Source organism: Symphalangus syndactylus, chromosome 6 (genome assembly GCF_028878055.3).
Source record: "Symphalangus syndactylus isolate Jambi chromosome 6, NHGRI_mSymSyn1-v2.1_pri, whole genome shotgun sequence".
Taxonomy (NCBI): Eukaryota; Metazoa; Chordata; class Mammalia; order Primates; family Hylobatidae; genus Symphalangus; species Symphalangus syndactylus.
In genome coordinates, this window is record NC_072428.2 from 92,732,590 (window position 1) to 92,758,120 (window position 25,531).

General features: G+C 41.2%; 2 protein-coding genes across 5 annotated transcripts in view; one reads left to right on the top strand and one right to left on the bottom strand.

Moving 5' to 3' along the window:
- The window catches only part of CCDC146 (coiled-coil domain containing 146), a 174,194-nt gene that overhangs the window by 48,158 nt on the left and 100,505 nt on the right, over positions 1-25,531 (bottom strand). For 3 of the 4 annotated variants that reach the window (XM_063641533.1, XM_055283471.1, XM_063641530.1), the window contains 2 exons: positions 12,768-12,850; positions 7,966-8,175 (listed from right to left, as the gene is read on the bottom strand). In XM_063641533.1, coding sequence (XP_063497603.1) covers positions 7,966-8,175; positions 12,768-12,850 — 293 coding nt within the window. The remainder of the gene's footprint in view (positions 1-7,965; positions 8,176-12,767; positions 12,851-25,531) is intronic. The other variant, XM_063641532.1, reaches the window with a different exon arrangement.
- Positions 465-3,566, top strand: LOC129484833 (heterogeneous nuclear ribonucleoproteins C1/C2-like). The gene has a single exon (XM_055283476.2). The coding sequence runs from the start codon at positions 2,402-2,404 to the stop codon at positions 3,203-3,205; it is 804 nt and encodes a 267-aa protein (XP_055139451.1). The 5' UTR covers positions 465-2,401; the 3' UTR covers positions 3,206-3,566.

Sequence of the window (25,531 nt, forward strand, 5' to 3'; positions counted from 1 at the left end):
AACATCTTATTTTTTATCTTTTTAATAATAGCTATTCTGACTGGTATAAAATGATACATCACTGTGGTTTTAATTTGCATTTCTCTGATTAGTGATGAACATTTTTTCATTTGATTCTTAGCCATTTGTCTTCTTTTGAAAAATGTCTATGTCCTTTGCCCACTTTTTAATGGGATTGTGTTATTTTTATGACATTTTATTTGCAATAATGTAGATGAATTTTCTAATACATGTGTCACATTGAATTTAATATAGGTTAGTTGTCTAGACCACAAATTGAAGCTGAATTTAGATCTTTAAATAGTTATGCCTTTGCTTTTAGAGCTTGCATATACATTAGCGATATTTTACTTCCCAGGTATTGATCCTACACCTTGGGCATGCTGCCACCAGGGGGTGGTAGTGTGCCACTATCTTTTGGTTGTAAAGGTAACCTGAGTATTTTTGAGTTTCAAAATGGCCGGGCGCGGTGGCTCACGCCTGTAATCCCAGCACTTTCGGAGGCCGAGGCGGGCGGATCACGAGGTCAGGAGATCGAGACCATCTTGGCTAACACAGTGAAACCCCGTCTCTACTAAAAATACAAAAAATTAGCCGGGCGAGGTGGCGGGCGCCTGTAGTCCCAGCTACTCGGGAGGCTGAGGCAGGAGAATGGCGGGAACCCCAGGGGGCGGAGCCTGCAGTGAGCCGAGATCGCGCCACTGCACTCCAGCCTGGGCGACAGCGAGACTCCGTCTCAAAAAAAAAAAAAAAAAAACAAACAAAAAAAAAACAAAATGGTGACAGCAAGCTCTTTCACAAGATGTGACTTAAGGTCTTTTCTTTAAATATATTTTTATGTTTAAACAAACATAAAACGACTAATTCTTTAGGACATTTAAAACTTACATTTCTATGATACATTTTTCTTTTTTTATTAAGAAATACTGACTTATTTCCTCTAAAAGGAATGTATTTTTCTATTTTTAAAGATTATAATCCTACTCCATCACACATGGTTGATCATTTTTATTTTCCCTGTTATCTTTCAATAAACTTATTTTAAATGTATAGGTGTGGTTGAATCCATTTTTACCTAACATTTAATTAAAATATTTTCCTAAGTTGCTAAACAGACTTTATAATAATAGCTATTTTCAAGGTTTTCTACTGGGTAGATGTACCATAATAAAATAATCTTAAATGTTATTTAGCATATACTGAACATACTGTGTGCCAGGTGCTTTAAATGCATCACATCTAAAATTCACAACCTTGCTAAGTAGGAATTGTTATTTTTGTTGTACAAATGAAGAAACTGAGGAGTTAAGCAACTTTTCCAAAGTCACACAGTCAAAGCTAAACTGACACACAAATACAGCTCTGTCTACAGAGGTTCAGTATCAAGGTATTTCTGGAATGCATTATTTAAATATTCCATATTTTCTTAGAATTCAGATTGCTTCCAATTTTTTACTTTCATAAATATCAATATCTTTATGCATTATGTCTTTTTCTCTCCTTTTGGATCATCACTTTTTCATGGGATTACTAGGGCAAAAACATGTTTTTGTTTCTGTGCCTCCTGGTATGTATTAACTCCTAACCTCTCAAACTTGCATTAAAATTTAAATCTGACATTTTTCAGCTTTCCTATCTAAGGGGTGCTTCGACATCAGAGCTCCTTAGGATTTACTTGCTTTCTAAAGCAAGGTCAAAAGGCTTTGGTTTTAAGGATCTATGAGTGAAGAGATAATGCAGGAAGCCTGATATGCTGACATGTGGGAGAGGCATCATTCACCACAGGAGAGGAAACAGCATGGATGGGTGAAAGTTGCAAGACGGTAGGTTTATAAACAAATCCAACAACCATTTAAGTGTAGGAGCATTTCCAAAGTTGGCATGAGCCTCTGTGGGAGGCTGAGAGCTTCCTGTCACTGGAAGTGTTTATGCATAGACTGAATGATCACTGAGAGGAGACTCAGGTGACTGATCTGCAGTCAGGGCTGAGAACCACCTTTGGAACCCGCGGTCCTCTAACTGTAATGTGAGTCAGAGTCACATAAGCAAATGTCACTTTGCGTGGGGGTGGTGGGCTGGAGCAAAAATCATAATCATTACTTTTTGGATGGGATCTTCCTTTCAAAAAAGTGTCTCAGGTGCTTCTGAGTTACGAGAAACACATTCAGAGAAACCTGTTCTAAGCTAGTTCTTTTAAGATATTTGTTGCCCATTTTGTGAAGAGATGAAGACTGAGCGGTTGTGGCCACGTTGCCCACCTCCAGCAGCAGTGGGCTTCTCCACGCAGAACCCAGGAGTAGGAGACTCAGAATCGAATCTCTTCTCCCTCCCCCCTCTTGTGAGATTTTTTTGATCTTCGGCTACATTTTCGGCTTTGTGAGAAACCTTATCATCAAACACAATGGCCAGCAACGTTACCAACAAGACAGATCCTCGCTCCATGAACTCCCGTGTATTCATGGGGAATCTCAACACTCTTTTGGTCAAGAAATCTGATGTGGAGGCAATCTTTTCGAAGTATGGCAAAATTGTGGGCTGCTCTGTTAATAAGGGCTTTGCCTTTGTTCAATATGTTAATGAGAGAAATGCCCAGGCTGCTGTAGCAGGAGAGGATGGCAGAATGATTGCTGGCCAGGTTTTAGATATTAACCGGGCTGCAGAGCCAAAAGTGAACCGAGGAAAAGCAGGTGTGAAACGATCTGCGGCGGAGACGTATGGCTCCTCTTTTGACTTGGACTATGACTTTCAACGGGACTATTATGATAGGATGTACAGTTACCCAGCACGTGTACCTCCTCCTCCTCCTATTGCTCGGGCTGTAGTGCCCTCGAAACGTCAGCGTGTATCAGGAAACACCTCACGAAGGGGCAAAAGCGGCTTCAATTCTAAGACTGGACAGCGGGGATCTTCCAAGTCTGGAAAGTTGAAAGGAGATGACCTTCAGGCCATTAAGAAGGAGCTGACCCAGATGAAACAAAAAGTAGATTCTCTCCTGGAAAACCTGAAAAAAATTGAAAAGGAACAGAGCAAACAAGCAGTAGAGATGAAGAATGATAAGTCAGAAGAGGAGCAGAGCAGCAGCTCCGTGAAGAAAGATGAGACTAATGTGAAGATGGAGTCTGAGGGAGGTGCAGATGACTCTGAGAAAGGGGACCTACTGGATGATGATGATAATGAAGATTGGGGCATGACCAGCTGGAGTTGATAAAGGATGATGAAAAACAGGCTGAGGAAGGAGAGGATGACAGAGACAGCGCCAATGGCGAGGATGACTCTTAAGCACACAGTGGGGTTTAGAAATCTTATCCCATTATTTCTTTACATAGGTGCTTGTCTAAGATCAAATTTTTCCACCAGATCCTCTCCCCTAGTATCTTCAGCACACGCTCACTGTTCTCCCCATCCTTATCCTTCCCATGTTCATTAATTCATCTTGCCCCCCGCCTAGTCCCATTTTCACTTCCTTTGACGCTCCTAGTAGTTTTGTTAAGTCTTACCCTGTAATTTTTGCTTTTAATTTTGATACCTCTTTATGACTTAACAATAAAAAGGATGTATGGTTTTTATCAACTGTCTCTAAAATAATCTCTTGTTATGCAGGGAGTACAGTTCTTTTCATTCACACATAAGTTCAGTAGTTGCTTCCCTAACTGCAAAGGCAATCTCACTTAGTTGAGTAGCTCTTGAAAGCAGCTTTGAGTTAGAAGTATGTGTGTTACACCCCCACATTAGTGTGCTGTGTGGGGTAGTTCAACACAAATGTAACAATGTATTTTTGTGAATGAGAGTTGGCATGTCAAATGCATCCTCTAGAAAAATAATTAGTGTTATAGTCTTAAGATTTGTTTTCTGAAGTTGATACTGTGGGTTATTTTTGTGAACAGCCTGATGTTTGGGACCTTTTTTCCTCAAAATAAACAAGTCCTTATTAAACCAGGAATTTGGAGAAAAAAAAAAAGACATTTGTTGCCACAGAAGAGCAAATTTTTTTCGTTAAGGTAAAATCTGTTCTAGCTATGAGTTTTTCCTTCTGACTATCCTGAGTACCTACATGCTTCTCTGTCATATTCTAATTTTCTGGGATTCCAGATGCATTGCTAAGATCATTCCTCCTTTCCTTTCTTACCAGATCTGTTGTTTCTTGGTTCCAACTTTGCTATCATCACTGGACCAAGAATGGAAAACAACTAATAAACCCTGAATGTGCAACAAGGACCACAGGAACCAGCCACGGGAGAGTAAACAGTCACTAAGGTCAGGGTCACGTCAGGACAGCCCTGCACGTGTGCGGCCTGAGTGTTCCCACTCTCTGTGTTCACAGTGCAACAGACAGTGCCAGCTCACCACAGCCTTGTTTCCCCCAACTGACCAAGACTGGTCAGAATGCGTCGGATTTCGCACGAAAGACGCAACGTATTTGCTGTCCAAATTTTAGGAATTAAAAGAAAACAGGGAAGCCCCAAAAGGTAACAGTCAAGGCAAGGAAAAAGTTGAAGAGAGTACTGAAAAATCTTTTCAAACTGTTTAGAGAGGTAAGTACTCCTGTTTTGTTTCAAAAAATAAGTTCAACAGTATTTAATTACTTTATTGTTTATTTACAATGTATTAACTTTAAATAGATTACACATTATTTCCTGAACTGCATACTTATCCAGTCATAAATATTAATCCAGAAACAGAAATTACTGCAACATAGATTTAAGTACTAACCAACAAACCAACCAGATAATTAGATTTATTAACATTAAAAGATTTATGTTATGTGAACATACACAAAAAAATTGACAAAATCACACAGTAAAATCCTTTCTCTAGAGTATTTGAACAGTATGTTGTTCTTAGTAGTTGCCAATGATTCAGAAGTTCCTGAAGATATTGGGGTGGAGGAGTGCTAGTTATTTGGGCTTCTATTATCTAGACACTCAATGAGAGTTTGTTGTACTGGTCTGACAAATATCATCTGTATATGTGGATGAATAGTTTTCTCTCATTAGCTTCATCTCTTTATTTTTATGTGGGGATGGAAATATCTACTTTTTCCAGGGGGAAGGAGGTCAGTGGGAGGGTGTGGAGGGAATTGGTTTCTGTGTCATGTGCAGTCATGTGCTGCTCAACAATGGGAATATATTCTGAGAGATGTGTCGTTAGGCAGCTTCATCACTGTGTGAACATCACACAGTGTTCATCATGGAGTGCACATCACGGAGTGCACTTACACAAACCTACATGGTGTAGCCTACTACACATCTAGGCGAGGTGGTAAAGCCTACTGCACCTAGGCTACAGACCTGCATAGCAGGTTACCGGACTGAGTACTGTAGGCACAAATACACAAGTATTTGTGTATCTAAACAAAGAATACACACAGTACAAATATGGCATAAAAGATAAAAAATGGTACACCTGTCTTGGGCACTTACCATGAATGGAGGTTGCAGGACTGGAAGTTGCTCAGGGTGAGTCAGTGGGTGAGTGAGTGAGTGGTGAGTGAATGTTACTTACACTACTGTGGACTTTATAAACACTGCACACTTAGGCTACATTTATAAAAAATATTTTTCTTTGATAATAAATTTACTGTAATTTTTTTACTTTACAAAATTTACTTTTTTCAGCTTTTGACTCACAACACAGCTTAAAATACAAACACATTGTAGAGCTGTGTAAAACTATTTTCTTCCTTTGTATTCTTATTATATAAGGTTTTTAATTAAATTTCTTTTTACTTTTACATTTTTGTTAAAAACAAAGACATACAGGAGTTCAAGACCACCCTGGCCAAGATGGTGAAATCCCATCTCTACTAAAAATACAAAAATTAGCTGGGCGTGGTGGTGGGCACCTGTAATCCCAGCTACTCGGGAGGCTGAGGCAGAGAATTGCTTGAACCCAGGAAGCAGAGGTTGCAGTGAGCCAAAATTGCGCCACTGCACTCCAGCCTGGGCGACAGAGCACGACTCTGTCTCAAAACAAACAAACAACAACAACAAAAACAGACATAAACACACACATTAGCCCAGGCCTACACAGGGTCAGCATCAAAGTCATTGTTTTCTGCCTCCACATCTTGCCCCACTGGAAGGTATTTAGGAGCTGTTATCTCCTGTAACAATGCCTTTTTCTGGAATACCTCCTGAAGGACCTGCCTGAGGCTGTTTTACAGTTAATATTTTTTTCATAAGTAGAAAGAGTACACTCCAAAATAAAAATAAAATGTATCGAATAGTAAATACTAGGCAAAAGTAAATTTTCAGCTTCATTATAATGTTACGGGGGCACCACCACATATAGACAGTCCATTGTTGACTGCAACACCATTATGTGGTGCATGACTGTGGTACTAAATATGGTAAGCCAATGAAATGCATAGCCCTTCATTCTTTACTGGTATTTCTTTTGGCATCACCATTACTTTTATGAAAATAAGCTTGTTAGTTCTTGAGCTGTTAATATTTGAGAATGCAAGGGAATCTTCTCAAGCTTAAGAAAGATACATTATAAATTCAAAAAGAATACACACTAAACATTTCTGCAAATGTGCATTTTGAATGTTCTTATTCACCGCAGGTCAGTATGCATTGTCTCCTTCCCATTTCAGTGAATAATTTGCCTGTCTATACCTAAAGGGCAACAGTTCTGGTTTTTGTTTTTGTTTTTTTCTCTTGGCAGGAATAGTTGGAAATTTTAAACAATTTAAATATCAACTGACTGATGTTCTTTTTACTCTTTCATGGAAATGTCAAGCATTCATATTTTCAATACTAATGAACAACCACCAATTGTTTTAATTTCATTATTTTCTCAACTGAAAGAGCACTTACAGAGCACAGAAATAGCTGGGCTTTCTTTTTATATATCTCACTGGTAAGCCTGAAACAAGTTTAGATTGAAAGACAAAAAAAACCCTCCAATTTTCTCCCCTGAATAGGATCTCTTGATTAAACTGACCTTCTTTATTCACACCCCACCCCCACCCACCACCAGTGAAAAAATAGGCCCCAAAGAGAGGATTTTTAAACCCAGGGCTTACAAGGTATTCGAGAGGTTGCTCAAGTCATTTGCTTATCTCTAGGAAGGACTGAATTATATTTGCACTGTCAGAAGTCCACCTACTCTTAAAAACAGCCAGAGAAAGTTCTGCCACCTTAAATGGTAACAAACTCTAGGAGAAACGGTTTTGCTTTCTCTCCTGTACCCAGGCACAGCACACAGCACACCATAGCAGAAAACTTGAAGTGCAATCATTTTCAAATTCAATCTAAATAGTATGACTTGCTGAACAAACTCCTCCAGTGACTTGCTACTCCATGGGGGAATGTTAGAAGAGATTTTGAAAATAACATTTCCCCTTTTAGCACTTAATGTCTGCTTTAGTTCACTAAATGACATCCTCTAAATTTGGATAAGTAAATGTGTCTTCCAAAAGGATATACCTTTTCTCCTTGACCCTGAGCAACAATCTAGTAGTAGGAGATGAAGTTTGCATATGTGATCCTGTTGCTGCTCTCTTAGAAGAATAGAGTGAGCCAGATGAGATGTGACCCTCAGCTCATGGAGGCTTGTTTAGAAAATGCATGTGGGGAGAAGCACTCACCATGCAGATGTGTGCTCTAGTACTGCTATAGTCACAGGATGAGGGGCCACTGCCAGGGCAGGGGAAGGGCAAGGGACTGCTAATAACTGGTTTGGTGGAGGAGTGTGTTCTTTGACTACAGCTCTCAGTGAGATGGCTTTCCTGACATGAAAAACACAGCAGGCATCTCTGTCACCTGAGCTTTTATTCAAGAAGTATAACATTCTTGTTCAAGGACTTCCCATTCCATTCTAAGGATTCAAGAGAACTAGATTTGCAATAATCATCATATTGCTATCTCCTACTCCTTCAATTACCTCCAACTTAATCTGATTTTTTTCTATTTATGAGGAAAAGACTTTTCAGTGTGCTGGAGAGAATTGTGCACTTACCTATTTAATCTGTACTGATTATGGAACTCTCTTTCCTTCACTGCATTATATTCATTTTGATACTTGAGAAGTTGTTCTCTCATTTTGGAGACCTCCGTGGAGAATGCTTCTGGAAAATTATCAGCTTGCTGCAGGTGAAACTGCTGCTGTTGTATTTGCTCAGTGAAACGTTTGGCATTCTGCAGCAGTTGGACCTCTGACTCTTGTGTGCTGGGTTACATGAAAAACAGAGACTCACGTAATGAGACATGTACACCCTCAGTTCCCTCTGTGGCTCCTGTGGGGGTCTAGTGAGGATAGCTGCTCCCCACTCCTGGGATCAGCTCAACTCTGTGACATTTTTGTGCCAAGTCAGTTGACCCTTCATGTCCATGAGTCCACATCTGTGGATTCAACCAACCACAAGGGAAAATTTTTGTTAAAAAATTGAGTCTGCTTCACCTTTGTGGTATTCTCCTCCAAAACACCTAACTCTGGTCTAAATATGAGAAAAATTCCAAACTGAGAAACGTTCTATAGAATACCCAACTAGCTACTCTTAAAACTGTCAACATGGCCGGGCGCGGTGGCTCATGCCTGTAATCCCAGCACTTTGGGAGGCCAAGGCCAAGATAGGCGGATCACAAGGTCAGGAGATCGAGACCAACCTGGCTAACACAGTGAAACCCCGTCTCTACTAAAAATACAAAAAATTAGCTGGGCGTGGTGGCAGGCACCTGTAGTCCCAGCTACTTGGGAGGCTGAGGCAGGAGAATGGTGTGAACCCGGGAGGTGGAGCTTGCAGTGAGCCGAGATCGAGCCACTGCACTCCTGCCTGGGCGACAGAGCAAGACTCCATCTCAAAAAAAACCCAAACAAACAAACAAAAACAAAAAATGTCAACGTGATTGTAAAAAAACAAGGAAAGAGTGAGAAATTGTCACAGAGATCAAGGAGAGATGAGGGCTAAATATAGTGGGGTATACTGCATTGGGTCCTGGAACAAAAAAAGAACATTAGTGGAAAAACTGTTGAAAATCTGGAGTTTAATTAATACTAATACACGAATGTTAACTTCCTAGTTTTGATGGACCATGGTTATGTAAGATGCTCCCATTAGAGGAAAATGGGTGAAGGATAGATGGAACTTCGTATATTATCTTTGCAACTTTTCTATGAATCTAAAATTATTCCAAAATAAAATGTTTACTTAAAAATTGTTTATTTACTGAACATGCACAGACTTCTCTTGTCATGATTGCCTAAACAATACAGCATAACAACCATTTACATAGCATTTATATTGTATTAGGTATCACAAGTAATCTAGAAATGATTTAAAGTATACAGGAGGATGTAATTAGGTTACATGCAAATACTATACCATTTTATATCAGGGGCTTGAGTATCCATGGATTTTGGTATCTGCAGGAGGTCCTGGAATCAATCCCTCATGGATACCAAGAGATGACTGTACTGTGCTAGGTGCAAGACGTGAATAAGGCTTAGCTCCTAGCTTCAAGAATCTTACAGTCTGGCAGATGGGGAGGAATACCAGATGACAAGTACTACCGCTGGTGTCCAGATCAAGACAGCAGGAGAAAACAGAGAAAGGATCACTCAGTGGGAATGTGACATTTGCACTTGACTTTGAAGAATGATTATGACTTACTAGAAGGGGATAAATCATAGGGAAAGAGGAGGTTTTCCCTCGAACTCCCCAAACAACCCTAGCTCCCTTGAATTCTTATAACATAATTGTAGGAAAATCTCTCCCCCCTTAGTGAACTAAGAAAAAACAGAAACTTTTCTAATGGCACTTTATTAGGAGACTAGGAAGAGAAATTCCCATATACAATTATGAATATAAATAAATTTATAGATTTCTGATTCTAAGTTGGACACTGGTTAGAGCTGGACTTGAAGGTGACAGTAGAGAGAGATTCCTAAAACCCCAGTTATATTCTATGACCTTGGCCCTATGTAGGGAAAAGGACTAAACATCTGTCAGAGGATGTAGAAAAAGGACATGGTAGAATCTCCAGTATCTTGTAGAACACCTCTATGCTGCAAGGTAGCATCAGCAAGCATTGGCCCCAACCTTACCAGTAGATATGATTCCTATTTCCCAGAAACCCGTATATTACCTACCTCTCCTATTTGAAGTAAGCCCTCACCACTTCCTGTTGTAGAGCCAGAGCTCTCTTTTGATGTGTGCTCCCCACCAACTGTCCTAACCAAGAGAAATCTTCAAGTTCCAGCTCATTTGCAGAGACGCCCAATGACTTGATCAAGCCAATCTCAACTGAAGTTACCTTGTGTCTGCCTCACCTTTGTGATATTCTCAATTCAGTACAGATACATCCATTTTCCCAGGTTTTATAATGTCATTTGCTCAATAGTATCTAGCAAAACATTTACTGGGACATAACACGTTCCAGGCATGATGTTAGGTACCAAATAGCAACAACAATAGCTACAATGATACCTCAAATAATTTTCATTAATGAAAGCTGGAATTACTCTTCTATAATTCAATTTCCATGTATGCTAATAAGCTTTGTAAATCTAAAGTTATCTGATCTCCTTAATAGGTCAGGCTTCAGCTACTGAAATTGTAAGCTGTTGGACCAGGCTACACTGCCTATTTTTCCATAGAAAGAACAGGGTGGTAGGGTTCCAGCCAGAACACAAATGGAAACTTACACACATGTACTTAAAACATGATACCAGTAGAAGAGACTTTAACAACTCTTATAACATGGTTTCTATGGAAGACTCATTCAGTTTCAGTTCAATATTTCCAGGCTATATCTGCCCAGCTGCAGTCCTAGCAGCACGAATGGGGAGTCTACTTCATATCTTTCCCACCCACCAGGCAACGGGAGTAGGAGAGAATGGTGAGTGTTTGCAATGGCAATAGAGGGAACTAAGTGGTCAAGATGTAAAATGTGGGTAGCAGAAGGGAAGTTAACTGTTTTGCAACACAACCTGGAAGAGGAAGAAATAATGCCATAGCTGAGGTCCTGCATTGCTACTTGTCACTAGGGGCCAGGGAGCTGAGTTGTGGGCCAGGGGAGGAGGAAGTTAAGTCAAAGCACTCTGCAAATCTCCACTGGGCTCTAGGTAACAGCTATCCAGGCCGGGCACGGTGGCTCACACCTGTAATCCCAGCACTTTGGGAGGCTGAGGCAGGAGGATCACAAGGTCAGGAGATCGAGACCATCTTGGCTAACCCAGTGAAACCCTGTCTCTACTAAAAATACAAAAAAATTAGCTGGGTGTGGTGGCGGGCCCCTGTAGTCCTAGCTACTTGGGAGGCTGAGGCAGGAGAACAGTGTGAACCCAGGAGGCGGAGCTTGCAGTGAGCCGAGACTACGCCACTGCACTCCAGCTTGGGTGACAGAGGGAGACTCTGTCTAAAAAAAAAAGAAGAGCTATCCAGAGGGCAGGAAACACTGATATTCCTTGTATCTGCAAAGAGGATTGGAGGGATGCCCAGAGAACTGCATGGCATTTCCTCTCGGTTAAGCAGTGTGAAGTATGTTGAAAAAGATTACTCCAGACTTTCCACTTAAAGTCTCAAAATTCCCGAGCCTTGAGAACTCTGAGAGCACACTGGCAGGCATGACCGGCTATGGGGGAATGGAACCTCCGTTAGGTGTGGGGGTGAGGACTTGGCTTGGGCTTGAGGATGAGGAACCAAGGCTGGGGGCTTTGGAGGGGTGTGAGGAACCTCGGTGCACCTAAAGTTTGCATAGGAATGCAGCTCTGCTCTTCTCCAAGTTGTGCACTCTTCCCTCATGCTTTTACCCTCAAAGTAGACAAATATCTCTGGGCAAGATAAGGAGGGGAAGTGATTGGGAATTTCGGGGAGAGGATGGCTGGGGAGTGGCAGCATGGAGTTTCTATCTGTTGCTGTTGCTCCTTGGCTTTTGATGAAGACATGATGCAAGGCCATGAGATAAGATGGGGGAGAAGGAAAGAAAGGCTTGGGAGTGGTAAAGAGTAAAAGCACATTAGGGTTTTCCCTCTTTCTTCACTCCCCTGCCCTCTTAATTCCCAGTGGCTAATAGCCAGTGCTCAGGCAGGCTTGCTGGACTCTTCTGTGGTAGCCTGTTCTTCTGATCTGTTGCTGACTGGGACTTGCAAGGTGTAAGTAGCCTGTGATAGGGGGAGGAGGTGAGAAGTAAAGACAGGGTCTCAGCAGACTCAGGCTGGGGTTGTTGGACAATCTACACCTCTGAGTGATGAACAGACATGGGAGAAGAGTCCTGCAGGTGTGTCCTATGCAGAGACTGTCAGTGTCCTACCAGAATCCTCTTGCCCACCTGCAGCTTTAGTGGACAGTTACCATATGTATCAGCAGCACCTGTGTCCCTCTGCCTGAGAGCTGTCTCTGGCCATCAAAGTTTGCTTGGTTTGTCAAAGGGCAAGCTAGAAGTGCCAAGAGCTAATCTCCCTGGAAGTAATTTGTAATAAATGAGTGGTGGAAACTCGTGGGCAAATATTCCAGTTTCCTCACTCTTCAGCGGGAGAGTGCTGACGTGAGCCACTCAGAGGCTCCTCTGTGAGGCTGAGCCCCAGTAGCCCATCATATAAACTCGCAGATGAACATGGCTCGCTCAAGGCTAGATTTCTTCCTTCCCAGCCACCCTTCCCCACTCTCTCACGATGCTTTCTCTTATTACTTCTCAAACTACCTGAACGCAAATCCTTGCCTCAGGGTCTGCTTATGGGGGAATGCAAATGAAGACAGGTCTTATCACCCATAAGAAATTTAAAGATGATTAATCATGTCTCCATATTGGTAAATTGCATACCTCATCACGGCGTCATGCAGCAAGGTATACTTGGCTTTTAACTCTGCCATTCTTGTTCCAGGAAGTTTTCCCATAGCATGTAACTAGCAAAGAGAACATAAGGTCACTGTTAATCACCATTTCTCTTTAGGCTTAAGCAGGGGATGGAATGGATATATGGAAATCTTATAAAATCCTCCATTAAACATTAGAGGATACATATGAGGCAATGTAGTGTACTGGAAACATGCCGGGTGTTTGGAGAAAATAGTGCTAGTTCTATTCTGCCCCCAGTACATTCTGTGTCCTCAGGCAAGTCTTTTCAACTCCCTAGGCTGTTATTTCTTTGTCTGGAAATTGAGAGGACTGAGTTAAATTCTTCTAATTCTAAAAAAATTTCAGGGTTTAACAAACAATCTGAATAGTGTAGATTACAGGTTGGCTATTTGTAAGTTGAGAAAATGAATGGTTATTGAACAGCTGTTAGAGTATGTGTTGCCCATCAGTTATTTCATTCTTAAAAATGTTGTGAAATAAAGATTATCATCTCCATTTGAAACTAAAGTTTAGAAAAATGATTTGTTCAAGGCTATAGAGCTAGTTAAAGGCCAGGTGAGAATTTAAACCCAAGTGGTTCAGCTTCAAAAACCCACGATCGATATAAGGAGGTGGAGCCAAGATGGCCGAATAGGAACAGCTCTGGTCTCCAGCTCCCAGCCCCAGCGACACAGAAGACTGGTGATTTCTGCATTTCTGCTTGAGGTACCGGTTTCATCTCACTAGGGAGTGCCTAACCGTGGGTTCAGGACAGTCGGTGAAGCGCACTGTGCGCGAGCCGAAGCAGGGCGAGGCATTGCCTCACTCGGGAAGCACAAGGGGTCAGGGAGTTCCCTTTCCTAGTCAAAGAAAAGGGAAACAGACGGCACCTGGAATATCGGGTCAGTCCCGTCCTAATACTGCGCTTTTCCAACGGGCCTGGAAAACGGCACACTAGGAGATTGTGTCCCGCACCTGGCTCGGAGGGTCCTGTGCCCACAGAGTCTTGCTGATTGCTAGCACAGCAGTCTGAGATCAAGCTGCAAGGCGGCAGCGAGGCTGGGGGAGGGGCGCCCGCCGTTGCCCAGGCTTGCTTAGGTAAACAAAGCAGCCAGGAAGCTCGAACTGGGTGGAGCCCACCACAGCTCAAGGAGGCCTGCCTGCCTCTGTAGGCTCCACCTCTGGGGGCAGGGCACAGACAACCAAAAACTCAGCGAGAACCTCCAGAGCCTTAAATGTCCCTGTCTGACTGACAGCTTTGAAGAGAGTAGTGGTTCTCCCAGCACGCAGCTGGAGATCTGAGAACGGACAGACTGCCTCCTAAAGTGGGTCCCTCACCCCTGAGCAGCCTAACTGGGAGGCACCCCCCCAGTAGGGACAGACTGACACCTCATTCAACCGGGTACTCCTCTGAGACAAAACTTTCAGAGGAACTATCAGACAGCTGAATTTGTGGTCTCACGAAAATCCGCTGTTCTGCAGCCACCGCTGCTGACACCCAGCCAAACAGGGTCTGGAGTGGACCTCTAGTAAACTCCAACAGACCTGCAGCTGAGGGTCTTGTCTGGTAGAAGGAAAATTAACAAACAGAAAGGACATCCACACCAAAAACCCATCTGTACATCACCATCATCGAAGACAAAAAGTAGACAAAACCACAAAGATGGGGAAAAAACAGACCAAAAAAACTGGAAACTCTAAAAAACAGAGCACCTCTCCTCCTCCAAAGGAACGCAGTTCCTCACCAGCAACGGAACAAAGCTGGATGGAGGATGACTTTGATGAGTTGAGAGAAGAAGGCTTCAGACGATCAAACTACTCTGAGCTATGAGAGGAAATTCAAAACAATAGCAAAGAAGTTAAAAACTTTGAAAAAAAATTAGAAGAATGGATAACTAGAATAACCAATGGAGAGAAGGGCTTCAAGGAGATGATGGAGCTGAAAGCCAAGTTTCGAGAACTACGCGAAGAATGCAGAAGCCTCAGTAACAGATGCGATCAACTGGAAGAAAGGGTATCGCTGATAGAAGATGAAATGAATGAAATGAAGAGAGAAGGGAAGTTTAGAGAAAAAAGAATAAAAAGAAATGAACAAAGCCTCCAAGAAATTTGGGACTATGTGAAAAGACCAAACCTACGTCTGATTGGTGTACCTGAAAATGATGGGGAGAATGGAACCAAGTTGGAAAACACTCTGCAAGATATTATCCAGGAGAACTTCCCCAATCTAGCAAGGCAGGCCAGCATTCAGATTCAGGAAATACAGAGAACGCCACAAAGATACTCCTCGAGAAGGGCAACTCCAAGACACATAATTGTCAGATTCACCAAAGTTGAAATGAAGGAAAAAATGTTAAGGGCAGCCAGAGAGAAAGGTCGGGTTACCCACAAAGGGAAGCCCATCAGACTAACAGCTGATCTCTCAGCAGAAACTCTACAAGCCAGAAGAGAGTGGGGGCCGATATTCAACATTCTTAAAGAAAAGAATTTTCAACCCAGAATTTCCTATCCCGCCAAACTAAGCTTCATAAGTGAAGGAGAAATAAAATACTTTACAGACAAGCAAACGCTGAGTGATTTTGTCACCACCAGGCCTGCCCTAAAAGAGCTCCTGAAGGAAGCGCTAAACATGGAAAGGAACAACCGGTACCAGCCCCTGCAAAAACATGCCAAATTGTAAAGACCATCGAGGCTAGGAAGAAACTATAGCAACTAACGAGCAAAATAACCAACTAACATCATAATGACAGGATCAGATTCACACATAACAATATTAACGTTAAATGTAAATGGGCTAAATGCTCCAATCAAAAGACACAGACTGGCAAACTGGATAAGGAGTCAGGACCCATCAGTGTGCTGTATTCAGGAAACCCATCTCACGTGCAGAGACACACATAGACTCAAAATAAAGGGATGGAGGAAGATCTATCAAGCAACTGGAAAACAAAAAAGGCAGGGGTTGCAATCCTAGTCTCTGATAAAATAGACTTTAAACCAACAAAGATCAAAAGAGACAAAGAAGGCCATTACATAATGGTAAAGGGATCAATTCAACAAGAAGAGCTAACTACCCTAAATATATATGCACCCAATACAGGAGCACCCAGATTCATAAAGCAAGTCCTCAGTGACCTACAAAGGGACTTAAACTCCCACACAATAATAATGGGAGATTTTAACACCCCACTGTCAGCATTAGACAGATCAACGAGACAGAAAGTTAACAAGGATATCCAGGAATTGAACTCAGCTCTACATAAAGTGGACCTAATAGACATCTACAGAACTCTCCACCCCAAATCAACAGAATATACATTTTTTTCAGCACCACACCACACCTATTCCAAAATTGACCACATAGTTGGAAGTAAAGCTCTTCTCAGCAAATGTAAAAGAACAGAGGTTATAACAAACTGTCTCTCAGACCACAGTGCAATCAAACTAGAACTCAGGATTAAGAAACTCAGTCAAAACCGCTCAACTACATGGAAACTGAACAACCTGCTCCTGAATGACTATTGGGTACATAATGAAATGAAGGCAGAAATAAAGGTGTTCTTTGAAACCAACGAGAACAAAGACACAACATACCAGAATCTCTGGGACACGTTCAAAGCAGTGTGTAGAGGGAAATTTATAGCACTAAATGCCCACAAGAGAAAGCAGGAAAGATCCAAAATTGACACCCTAACATCACAATTAAAAGAACTAGAAAAGCAAGAGCAAACACATTCAAAAGCTAGCAGAAGGCTAGAAATAACTAAAATCAGAGCAGAACTGAAGGAAATAGAGACACAAAAAACCCTTCAAAAAATTAATGAATCCAGGAGCTGGTTTTTTGAAAAGATCAACAAAATTGATGGACCGCTAGCAAGACTAATAAAGAAGAAAAGAGAGAAGAATCAAATAGATGCAATAAAAAACGAAAAAGGGGATATCACCACCGATCCCACAGAAATACAATCTACCATCAGAGAATACTACAAACACCTCTATGCAAATAAACTAGAAAATCTAGAAGAAATGGATAAATTCCTCGACAAATACACCCTCCCAAGACTAAACCAGGAAGAAGTTGAATCTCTGAATAGACCAATAACAGGTTCTGAAATTGTGGCAATAATCAATAGCTTACCAACCAAAAAGAGTCCAGGACCTGATGGATTCACAGCTGAATTCTACCAGAGGTACAAGGAGGAACTGGTACCATTCCTTCTGAAACTATTCCAATCGATAGAAAAAGAGGGAATCCTCCCTAACACATTTTACGAAGCCAGCATCGTCCTGATACCAAAACCTGGCAGAGACATAACCAAAAAAGAGAATTTCAGACCAATATCCTTGATGAACATTGATGCAAAAATCCTCAATAAAATACTGGCAAACCGAATCCAGCAGCACATCAAAAAGCTTATCCACCATGATCAAGTGGGCTTCATCCCTGGGATGCAAGGCTGGTTCAACATACGCAAATCAATAAATGTAATCCAGCATATAAACAGAACCAAAGACAAAAACCACATGATTATCTCAATAGATGCAGAAAAGGCCTTTGACAAAATTCAACAACCCTTCATGCTAAAAACTCTCAATAAATTAGGTATTGATGGGACGTATCTCAAAATAATAAGAGCTATCTACAACAAACCCACAGCCAATATCATACTGAATGGGCAAAAACTGGAAGCATTCCCTCTGAAAACTGGCACAAGACAGGGATGCCCTCTCTCACCACTCTATTCAACATAGTGCTGGAAGTTCTGGCCAGAGCAATCAGACAGGAGAAGGAAATAAAGGGTATTCAATTAGGAAAAGAGGAAGTCAAATTGTCCCTGTTTGCAGATGACATGATTGTATATCTAGAAAACCCCATTCTCTCAGCCCAAAATCTCCTTAAGCTGATTAGCAACTTCAGCAAAGTCTCAGGATACAAAATTAATGTACAAAAATCACAAGCATTCTTGTACACCAATAATAGACAAACAGAGAGCCAAATCATGAGTGAACTCCCATTCACAATTGCTTCAAAGAGAATAAAATACCTAGGAATCCAACTTACAAGGGATGTGAAGGACCTCTTCAAGGAGAACTACAAACCACTGCTCAATGAAATAAAAGAGGATACAAACAAATGGAATAACATTCCATGCTCATGGGTTGGAAGAATCAATATCGTGAAAATGGCCATACTGCCCAAGGTAATTTATAGATTCAATGCCATCCCCATCAAGCTACCAATGACTTTCTTCACAGAATTGGAAAGAAGTTCTTTAAAGTTCATATGGAACCAAAAAAGAGCCCGCATCGCCAAGTCAATCCTAAGCCAAAAGAACAAAGCTGGAGGCATCACGCTACCTGACTTTAAACTATACTACAAGGCTACAGTAACCAAAACAGCATGGTACTGGTACAACAACAGAGACATAGATCAATGGAACAGAACAGAGCCCTCAGAAATGATGCCGCATAGCTACAACTATCTGATCTTTGACAAACCTGACAAAAACAAGAAATGGGGAAAGGATTCCCTATTTAATAAATGGTGCTGGGAAAACTGGCTAGCCATATGTAGAAAGCTGCAACTGGATCCCTTCCTTACACCTTATACAAAAATTAATTCAAGATGGATTAAAGACTTATATGTTAGACCTAAAACCATTAAAATCCTACAAGAAAACCTAGGCAATACCATTCAGGACATAGGCGTGGGCAAGGACTTCATGTCTAAAACACCAAAAGCAATGGCAACAAAAGCCAAAATCGACAAATGGGATCTCATTAAACTAAAGAGCTTCTGCACAGCAAAAGAAACTATCATCAGAGTGAACAGGCAACCTACAGAATGGGAGAAAATTTTTGCAACCTACTCATCTGACAAAGGGCTAATATCCAGAATCTACAATGAACTCAAACAAATTTACAAGAAAAAAACAAACAACCCCATCAAAAAGTGGGCAGAGGACATGAACAGACACTTCTCAAAAGAAGACATTTATGCAGCCAAAAAACACATGAAGAAATGCTCCTCATCACTGGCCATCAGAGAAATGCAAATCAAAACCACAGTGAGATACCATCTCACACCAGTTAGAATGGCCATCATTAAAAAATCAGGAAACAACAGGTGCTGGAGAGGATGTGGAGAAATAGGAACACTTTTACACTGTTGGTGGGACTGTAAACTAGTTCAACCATTGTGGAAGTCAGTGTGGCGATTCCTCAGGGATCTAGAACTAGAAATACCATTTGACCCAGCCATCCCATTACTGGGTATATACCCAAAGGACTATAAATCATGCTGCTATAAAGACACATGCACACGTATGTTTATTGCGGCACTATTCACAATAGCAAAGAGTTGGAACCAACCCAAATGTCCAACAACGATAGACTGGATTAAGAAAATGTGGCACATATACACCATGGAATACTATGCAGCCATAAAAAATGATGAGTTCGTGTCCTTTCTAGGGACATGGATGAAACTGGAAAACATCATTCTCAGTAAACTATCGCAAGGACAAAAAACCAAACACCGCATGTTCTCACTCATAGGTGGGAATTGAACAATGAGAACTCATGGACACAGGAAGGGGAACATCACGCTCCGGGGACTGTTGTGGGGTTGGGGGAGGGGGGAGGGACAGCATTAGGAGATACACCTAATGCTAAATGACGAGTTAATGGGTGCAGGAAATCAACATGGCACATGGATACATATGTAACAAACCTGCACATTGTGCACATGTACCCTAAAACCCTAAAGTATAATAAAAATAAAAAAAATAATAAAAATAAAAATAAAAAAAATAAAAAAAAAAAAACCCACGATCACTCCCCTCTACCATGATGCCTTTGCCTCTCATGTCAAAGAAGCATGGAAAGTTTTCCAATGCATAAAGAGGTACTATTTATTCCCGTTTTATTTCTAGTTAAAATGACTTTTGATCTCTGAGTTAGGTGATAATTAGTTAACAGACATCATAAAACATCATCAAACACTAAAGTTTTACCATCCTAAAATCATAATGCAATGAGCATTTGTATTAGGTTTGACTTCAACTGCTAGTGACAGTATCAAAATAGAACTGAAGAGAATATTTGTGTTTTTCAACCCTGTTGTTCTTACATTTATTTATTTATTTATTTATTTATTTATTTATTTATTTATGACGTAGTCTCACTCTGTTGTCCAGGCTGGAATGCAGTGGTGCAATCTCGGCTCACTGCAACCTCTGCCTCCCGGGTTTAAGTGATTCTCGTACCTCAGCCTCCCAAGTAGCTGGGCCCACAGGGGTGCGCCACCACGCCCAGCTAATTTTTTGTATTTTTAGTAGGGATGTTAGCCAGGCTGGTCTTGAACTCCTGACCTCAGGTGATCCACCCGCCTTGGCCTTCCAAAGTGCTGAAATTACAGGCGTGAAAGCCTGACCCTTACCTCTAAAGTGTTTATTGAATTCATCCACATTCCTCTCCCTTCCCTGATCTCACTGGCCCAAGTCTCATCATCTTTCAGTTGGACCATTACAGAACCTCCTAACTGCCCTTCTGCCAGGGAGATCTTTTTAAAAATCAGTCAAGGTTATGTTATGCTGGGTGCTCAAAACACTTCAAGTGGAATGAAATTAAAGACCCTTGGCATTCAAGACCTTGAGGTCCTGCCTGACCCCAACACCCCCACAGCTGCCTTTCACAACACCCTCTTTAAGCTCCCAGTGCTTCAGTGCTTCTGCCACACTGGCTGCCTTTGATTTCCACAGATGTATGAGTCTTTTTCTCCAGGGCCTCTGATTAGTCATTCCTCACTCCCCCCACTTCACTCCAAATATGAATTCATAAGAGGGCCTTCTCTGACTTCCAAATCTAAAGAAGATGACCACATGTACTTGCTCCTACCTCTAAAGAACGCTGAGGTTCATAACATTACAATCTGCAAGAATAAATTTACTTACATTATTAAAAAAATTTTTATACTTCCCCAGCTAGTATATAAGACCTATGAGGAAAGAGCCCAGATTACCTTGTCCTTCACTGTATCCTCAGCCAAAGTATTACTAGAATCCCAGGCACAGTATAGGTGCTAGGTAAATTGCTTATACTTGTTAGCAAATGAATGAATGCAGCTATCAAAATGCAAAAGTCTGAGTCTATACAGTGGGGTTTCATGGTCTTTCTACCCACATCAGGGTAGAAAAATGTTAAATGCATTATGAAACCATTTCTTCTTTGTGAAAGTGTTGGGGATCTTTCATGAGGGCCATACTATCTGGTGCCAGGCCTGGCTTCCAATCCCTACAACCCTAATTATTTTTTTAATCTATGGGTGAAATATGGTGAACAAGATCTTTAAGACCTTTGAGGATACTCTACCTATATCAAATATCTTAAAATCTATTCATATGCCACCTTAAATATAATTTATTTATAACTTTTTTTTTTCCAGAGATGGATTATCTCTGTCGCCCAGGCTGGAGTACAGTGGCACGATCTCAGCTCACTGCAACCTCTACCTCCCAGGTTCTAGCAATTCTCCTGCCTCAGCCTCCCAAGTAGGTGGGACTACAGGCACATGCCACCACACCTGGCTAATTTTTTGTATTTTAGTAGAGATGGGGTTTCACCGTGTTGCCCAGGCTGGTCTTGAACTCCTGACCTCAGGCAACCCACTCGCCTTGGCCTCCCAAAGTGTTAGGATTACAGGCATGAGCCACTGCCCCCGGTCTATTTGTAACTTTTTAACTGTTGAGTTGCTGTTGGTAAGTCGACTTAATGTTACATTTTACAGATATTTATTTTGGTTCTGCAGTATTTTTTAGCCAATATGTAATTTATTTCACGTTTCAAACATTTTCATTGCTTTCCCAAAGTGTACAGACCATAGTTACCATGGCTTTAAAATCTAATAAGTTAAAAAAAAAAAAAAAGCCTTTACAAATGGACACACTTAAAGGAGAAAAGTTGCTGGGAAAAGATTATGAAAAGGTAAATATGTGAGTGTGTGTTTGTATGTATATGTGTACAATGAAGACCAACTAGGGGCTAGCCTAGTAACTAGCTAACCAGCCATCTTCTGAAGGTAAACTACTGGGTAAGGTAATTATGGACTCAAATATTCAAAAAAAAAGACAGTATTTAGTTTTGTTCTTAAGCTAAAAAGACCATTACTTCTTACTTAATGCTCCCTGCATAATAAAAACAGAAATGAATATAACATAGGCTCTGCCTTAAGGTAGGCCAAAGTTTGAAGAGATAGATACAAAAAAAGTGACAGAATACTGAAACTACATTCTATAGTTTTATTTTAAGTAAATGATCGTATTTGGCATTTTGCAATGTTTTAATATTGCAAGTTAAAGCAGGGGTTCCCAGCCCCTGGGCTTTAGGAACTGGGCTGCACAGCAGGAGATGAGCAGCGGGCAAGTGAGCATTACCACCTGAGCTCTGCCTTCTGACAGATCAGCGGTGGCATTAGATTCTCATAGGAGCATAAACCCCATTGTGAAATGCACACGTGAGGGATCTAGGTTGTGCACTCCTTATGAGAATGTAATGCCTGATGATCTACGGTGGAACAGTTTCATCCCAAAAGCATTCCTTCTGCCCCGTGGAAAAACTGCCTTCCACGAAACTGGTCCCTGGTGTCAAAAAATTTGGGGGCTGCTGATTTAAAGCAAATAAGTAAAATTATAAATTACAGACCAATCCAGGAGGTGGATGGGACTTCCAAAATGGTGGGATGAAGAGCTTGATGAATTCTCTCCTTCAAAGAAACATTGATTTGGCCGGGCACTGTGGCTCATGTCTGTAATCCCAGCACTTTAGGAGGCTGAGGCGGGCAGATCACCTGAGGTCAGGAGTTTGAGATCAGCCTGGCCAACATGATGAAACCCCATCTCTACTAAAACTACAAAAAAATTAGCTGGGCATGGTGGCACATGCCTGTAGTCCCAGCTACTTGGGAGGCTGAGGCAGGAGAATGGCGTGAACCCCAGAGACAGAGGTTGCAGTGAGCTGAGATCATGCCACTGCACTCCAGCCTGGGTGACAGAGTGAGATTCCGTCTCAAAAAAAATAAAAATAAAAAATAAATAAAAAATAAAATAAAATAAAAAAGAAACAAACAAAAGAAGCATTGATTTAACTGGTCAAAATAATCTAAGACAACCATTTAAAGTCTCTGGAAATTGACCTAAGGTTATATAATAAATTGAGAAACATTCAATAAAATCTACTGAAGCTCAGCAAGAAACTGTGGCATTTGAACCATGGGCTGCATCCATCCCTGTAGCTTCAGGTTTCAGAACTATTCTAGGCAGGCTTGTAGCCAGTGAGGTGCCCATGTCCCCCACTTTCCTATGGCTAAAGATCAAGATCTATCCCAGGTGAAGATCTAAGAAACGGTAGCACTCAGCACTCATCCTCCCCTTCGTCCCCATGGGCAGCTGTAGCTGTTCGGTAGTGCCAGTACTCACTCCCTAATGTCCTGCTCTACAGGGAGACCCTGGGCAGGACAAACAAAACAGATCAGAGTTCCCCATATCCCCAGCTCCTGCTCAGTAACACAGAGGCTCTAACCAGGTTGGGGGCTGAGCAAGCTGTGAGGACTTGCAGCTCTGCAGCCCTGCCTTTGACTTTATTTGGAACAGAGTGTAGGATATTCATGTCCCAGAGCAATGTAAAAAATAACAGCCATAGAAAAACAGATGTCATAAGGGCTAACAGAGTAGGCTAATAGTTTTGTGATGCTAAGAGATGCAGACCAGCAGAAGTTTAACAGAGAAATTGGGACGAGGGACAGTAAAAAAATTCATACTTGATACTGGTGGTCTAGGAGACTGTGGAAAAGCCCACGGCTGTGACCACCCAAGATCAACCAGACAGGGTACTTCCAAGCTGTCAGTCCGTGAGTTAAAAGTGGCAGATATATAAACTCCTCGAACTTCAAAAGTTGTTCCCAAGCCACACACAGACCCAATGGAAAAGGATGAAAACCTTACTGGCTCAGGGGGCTTAAGCATGACCTCTGACCGATCAGTGACTGACCCAGGGCAACCCCCAGGAACTCAAGTTTAAAAACAAAAAAACAAGGAACAACTATCTAAGCAGAGACATCAGAGGCTGCCTACTGTGGGGGAAAAATACACTTCACAGTATTAGTCCAGCCAAGTCACTAAACAAATAAATAGATGAACAACAATAACAAGAACAAAACAGCATCAGTAAGCCTGGGAAGGATAAGAATCCAGAGTTGTTACAATATATGACCTAAAATGTCCAATTTTCAATGAAAAATTATGAGACATGCAAGGAAACAAGAAAGTATGACCCCCATCCTGCATAGTGAGATCCCCAGTCCCTTTTTGCACAGAAAAAAAAAAAAAAAAAAAAAAAACTTTCTTAGGGAGGATGCGGATGTTAGATTTAACAAAGACTTCAAAGAAAATATTATAAATATGTTTGAAGAATGAAAGAAACCATGTTTAAAAAATTAAAGGAGAATATGATGACAATGCATCAAATAGAGATTGTCAATAAGAAGAAATTTTTAAGGAGCTACACTGAAATTCCTAAGTAGAAAATCATAATTGAAAATTTCACTGGAGGAATTCAACAGTGGATTTGAGCAAGCAGAAGAATCAGTAAACTTGTAGATCAGTAGAGAAGGCAGTAGTGCCCACTTATTCATGGGGGATGGGCTCCAAGACCCCAGGAGGATCCCTGAATGGATCGTACCAAACCCATATGTGCTAGGCACAAATTTATTTTCCCTTCTTCACAATTCACAGATAAGATTTGTTCTTACTGTAGATCTTAGCAATCTCAGCAAACTTTTTTTTTCTTTCCTTGTTAAATTGAGAACTTTCACTTTTTCACTTAAAGAAAGCACTTTATGGATTCTCTTTGGCGTATCCAAATTGCCACCATCACTGTTCTTGTGCTTTGGGGCCATTATTAAGTAAAATAAGGGTTACTTGAACACAAGCGCAGCAATCCTGCAACAGTGGACCCAGTAACTAAGACAGCCACTAAGTGATTAATGGGTGGGTAGCATACAGAGTGTGTACATGCTGGACAAAGGGATGATTCACATTTCAGGTGGGATGGAGTGGGACCAAGGGAGATTTTATCACACTACTCACAATAGCATGCAATTTAAACTTACGAATTGTTTACCTCTGGAATTTTCCACTTAATATTTTTGGACCATAGTTGTCCACAGAGACCTGAAACCGCAGAACATAAAATTGCAGATGGCGGGGGGACTACTGTATATAATTTGAGTAACAGAGAGAAAAAGCATGAAGACACACAGATTGTCACAGAAATGGAGGACACTAAGCCCACTAAATTGTGTGTAATGGGAGAAATAGAGAAAAAGAGAACAGAAAACATACTTAAAGAAATAAAAAATTTGCAAATGGGATAAAAACATATTCAAGAGCTCAAAGAATCCCAAGTAGAATCAACCAAAAAAATTCACATTCAGATACATCACAAACTGCTGAAAGCCAAAGATAAAGATAAATCTCCAAAGCAGCAAAAAACAAAACAAAAAACCCCAGCTTATTATGTGCAAAGAAATCACAGTAAGAGTAACTTCTCATCTAAAATAATGGAAGGCAGAAGGCAGTGGCTGACACATTTAAAGTAAAGAAAAAGCAGACACACACACACACATACCTGTCAACCAAGAATCCTATATCCATCAAAAATATCTTTCAAATAGGAAGAGGAAATAAATTTGA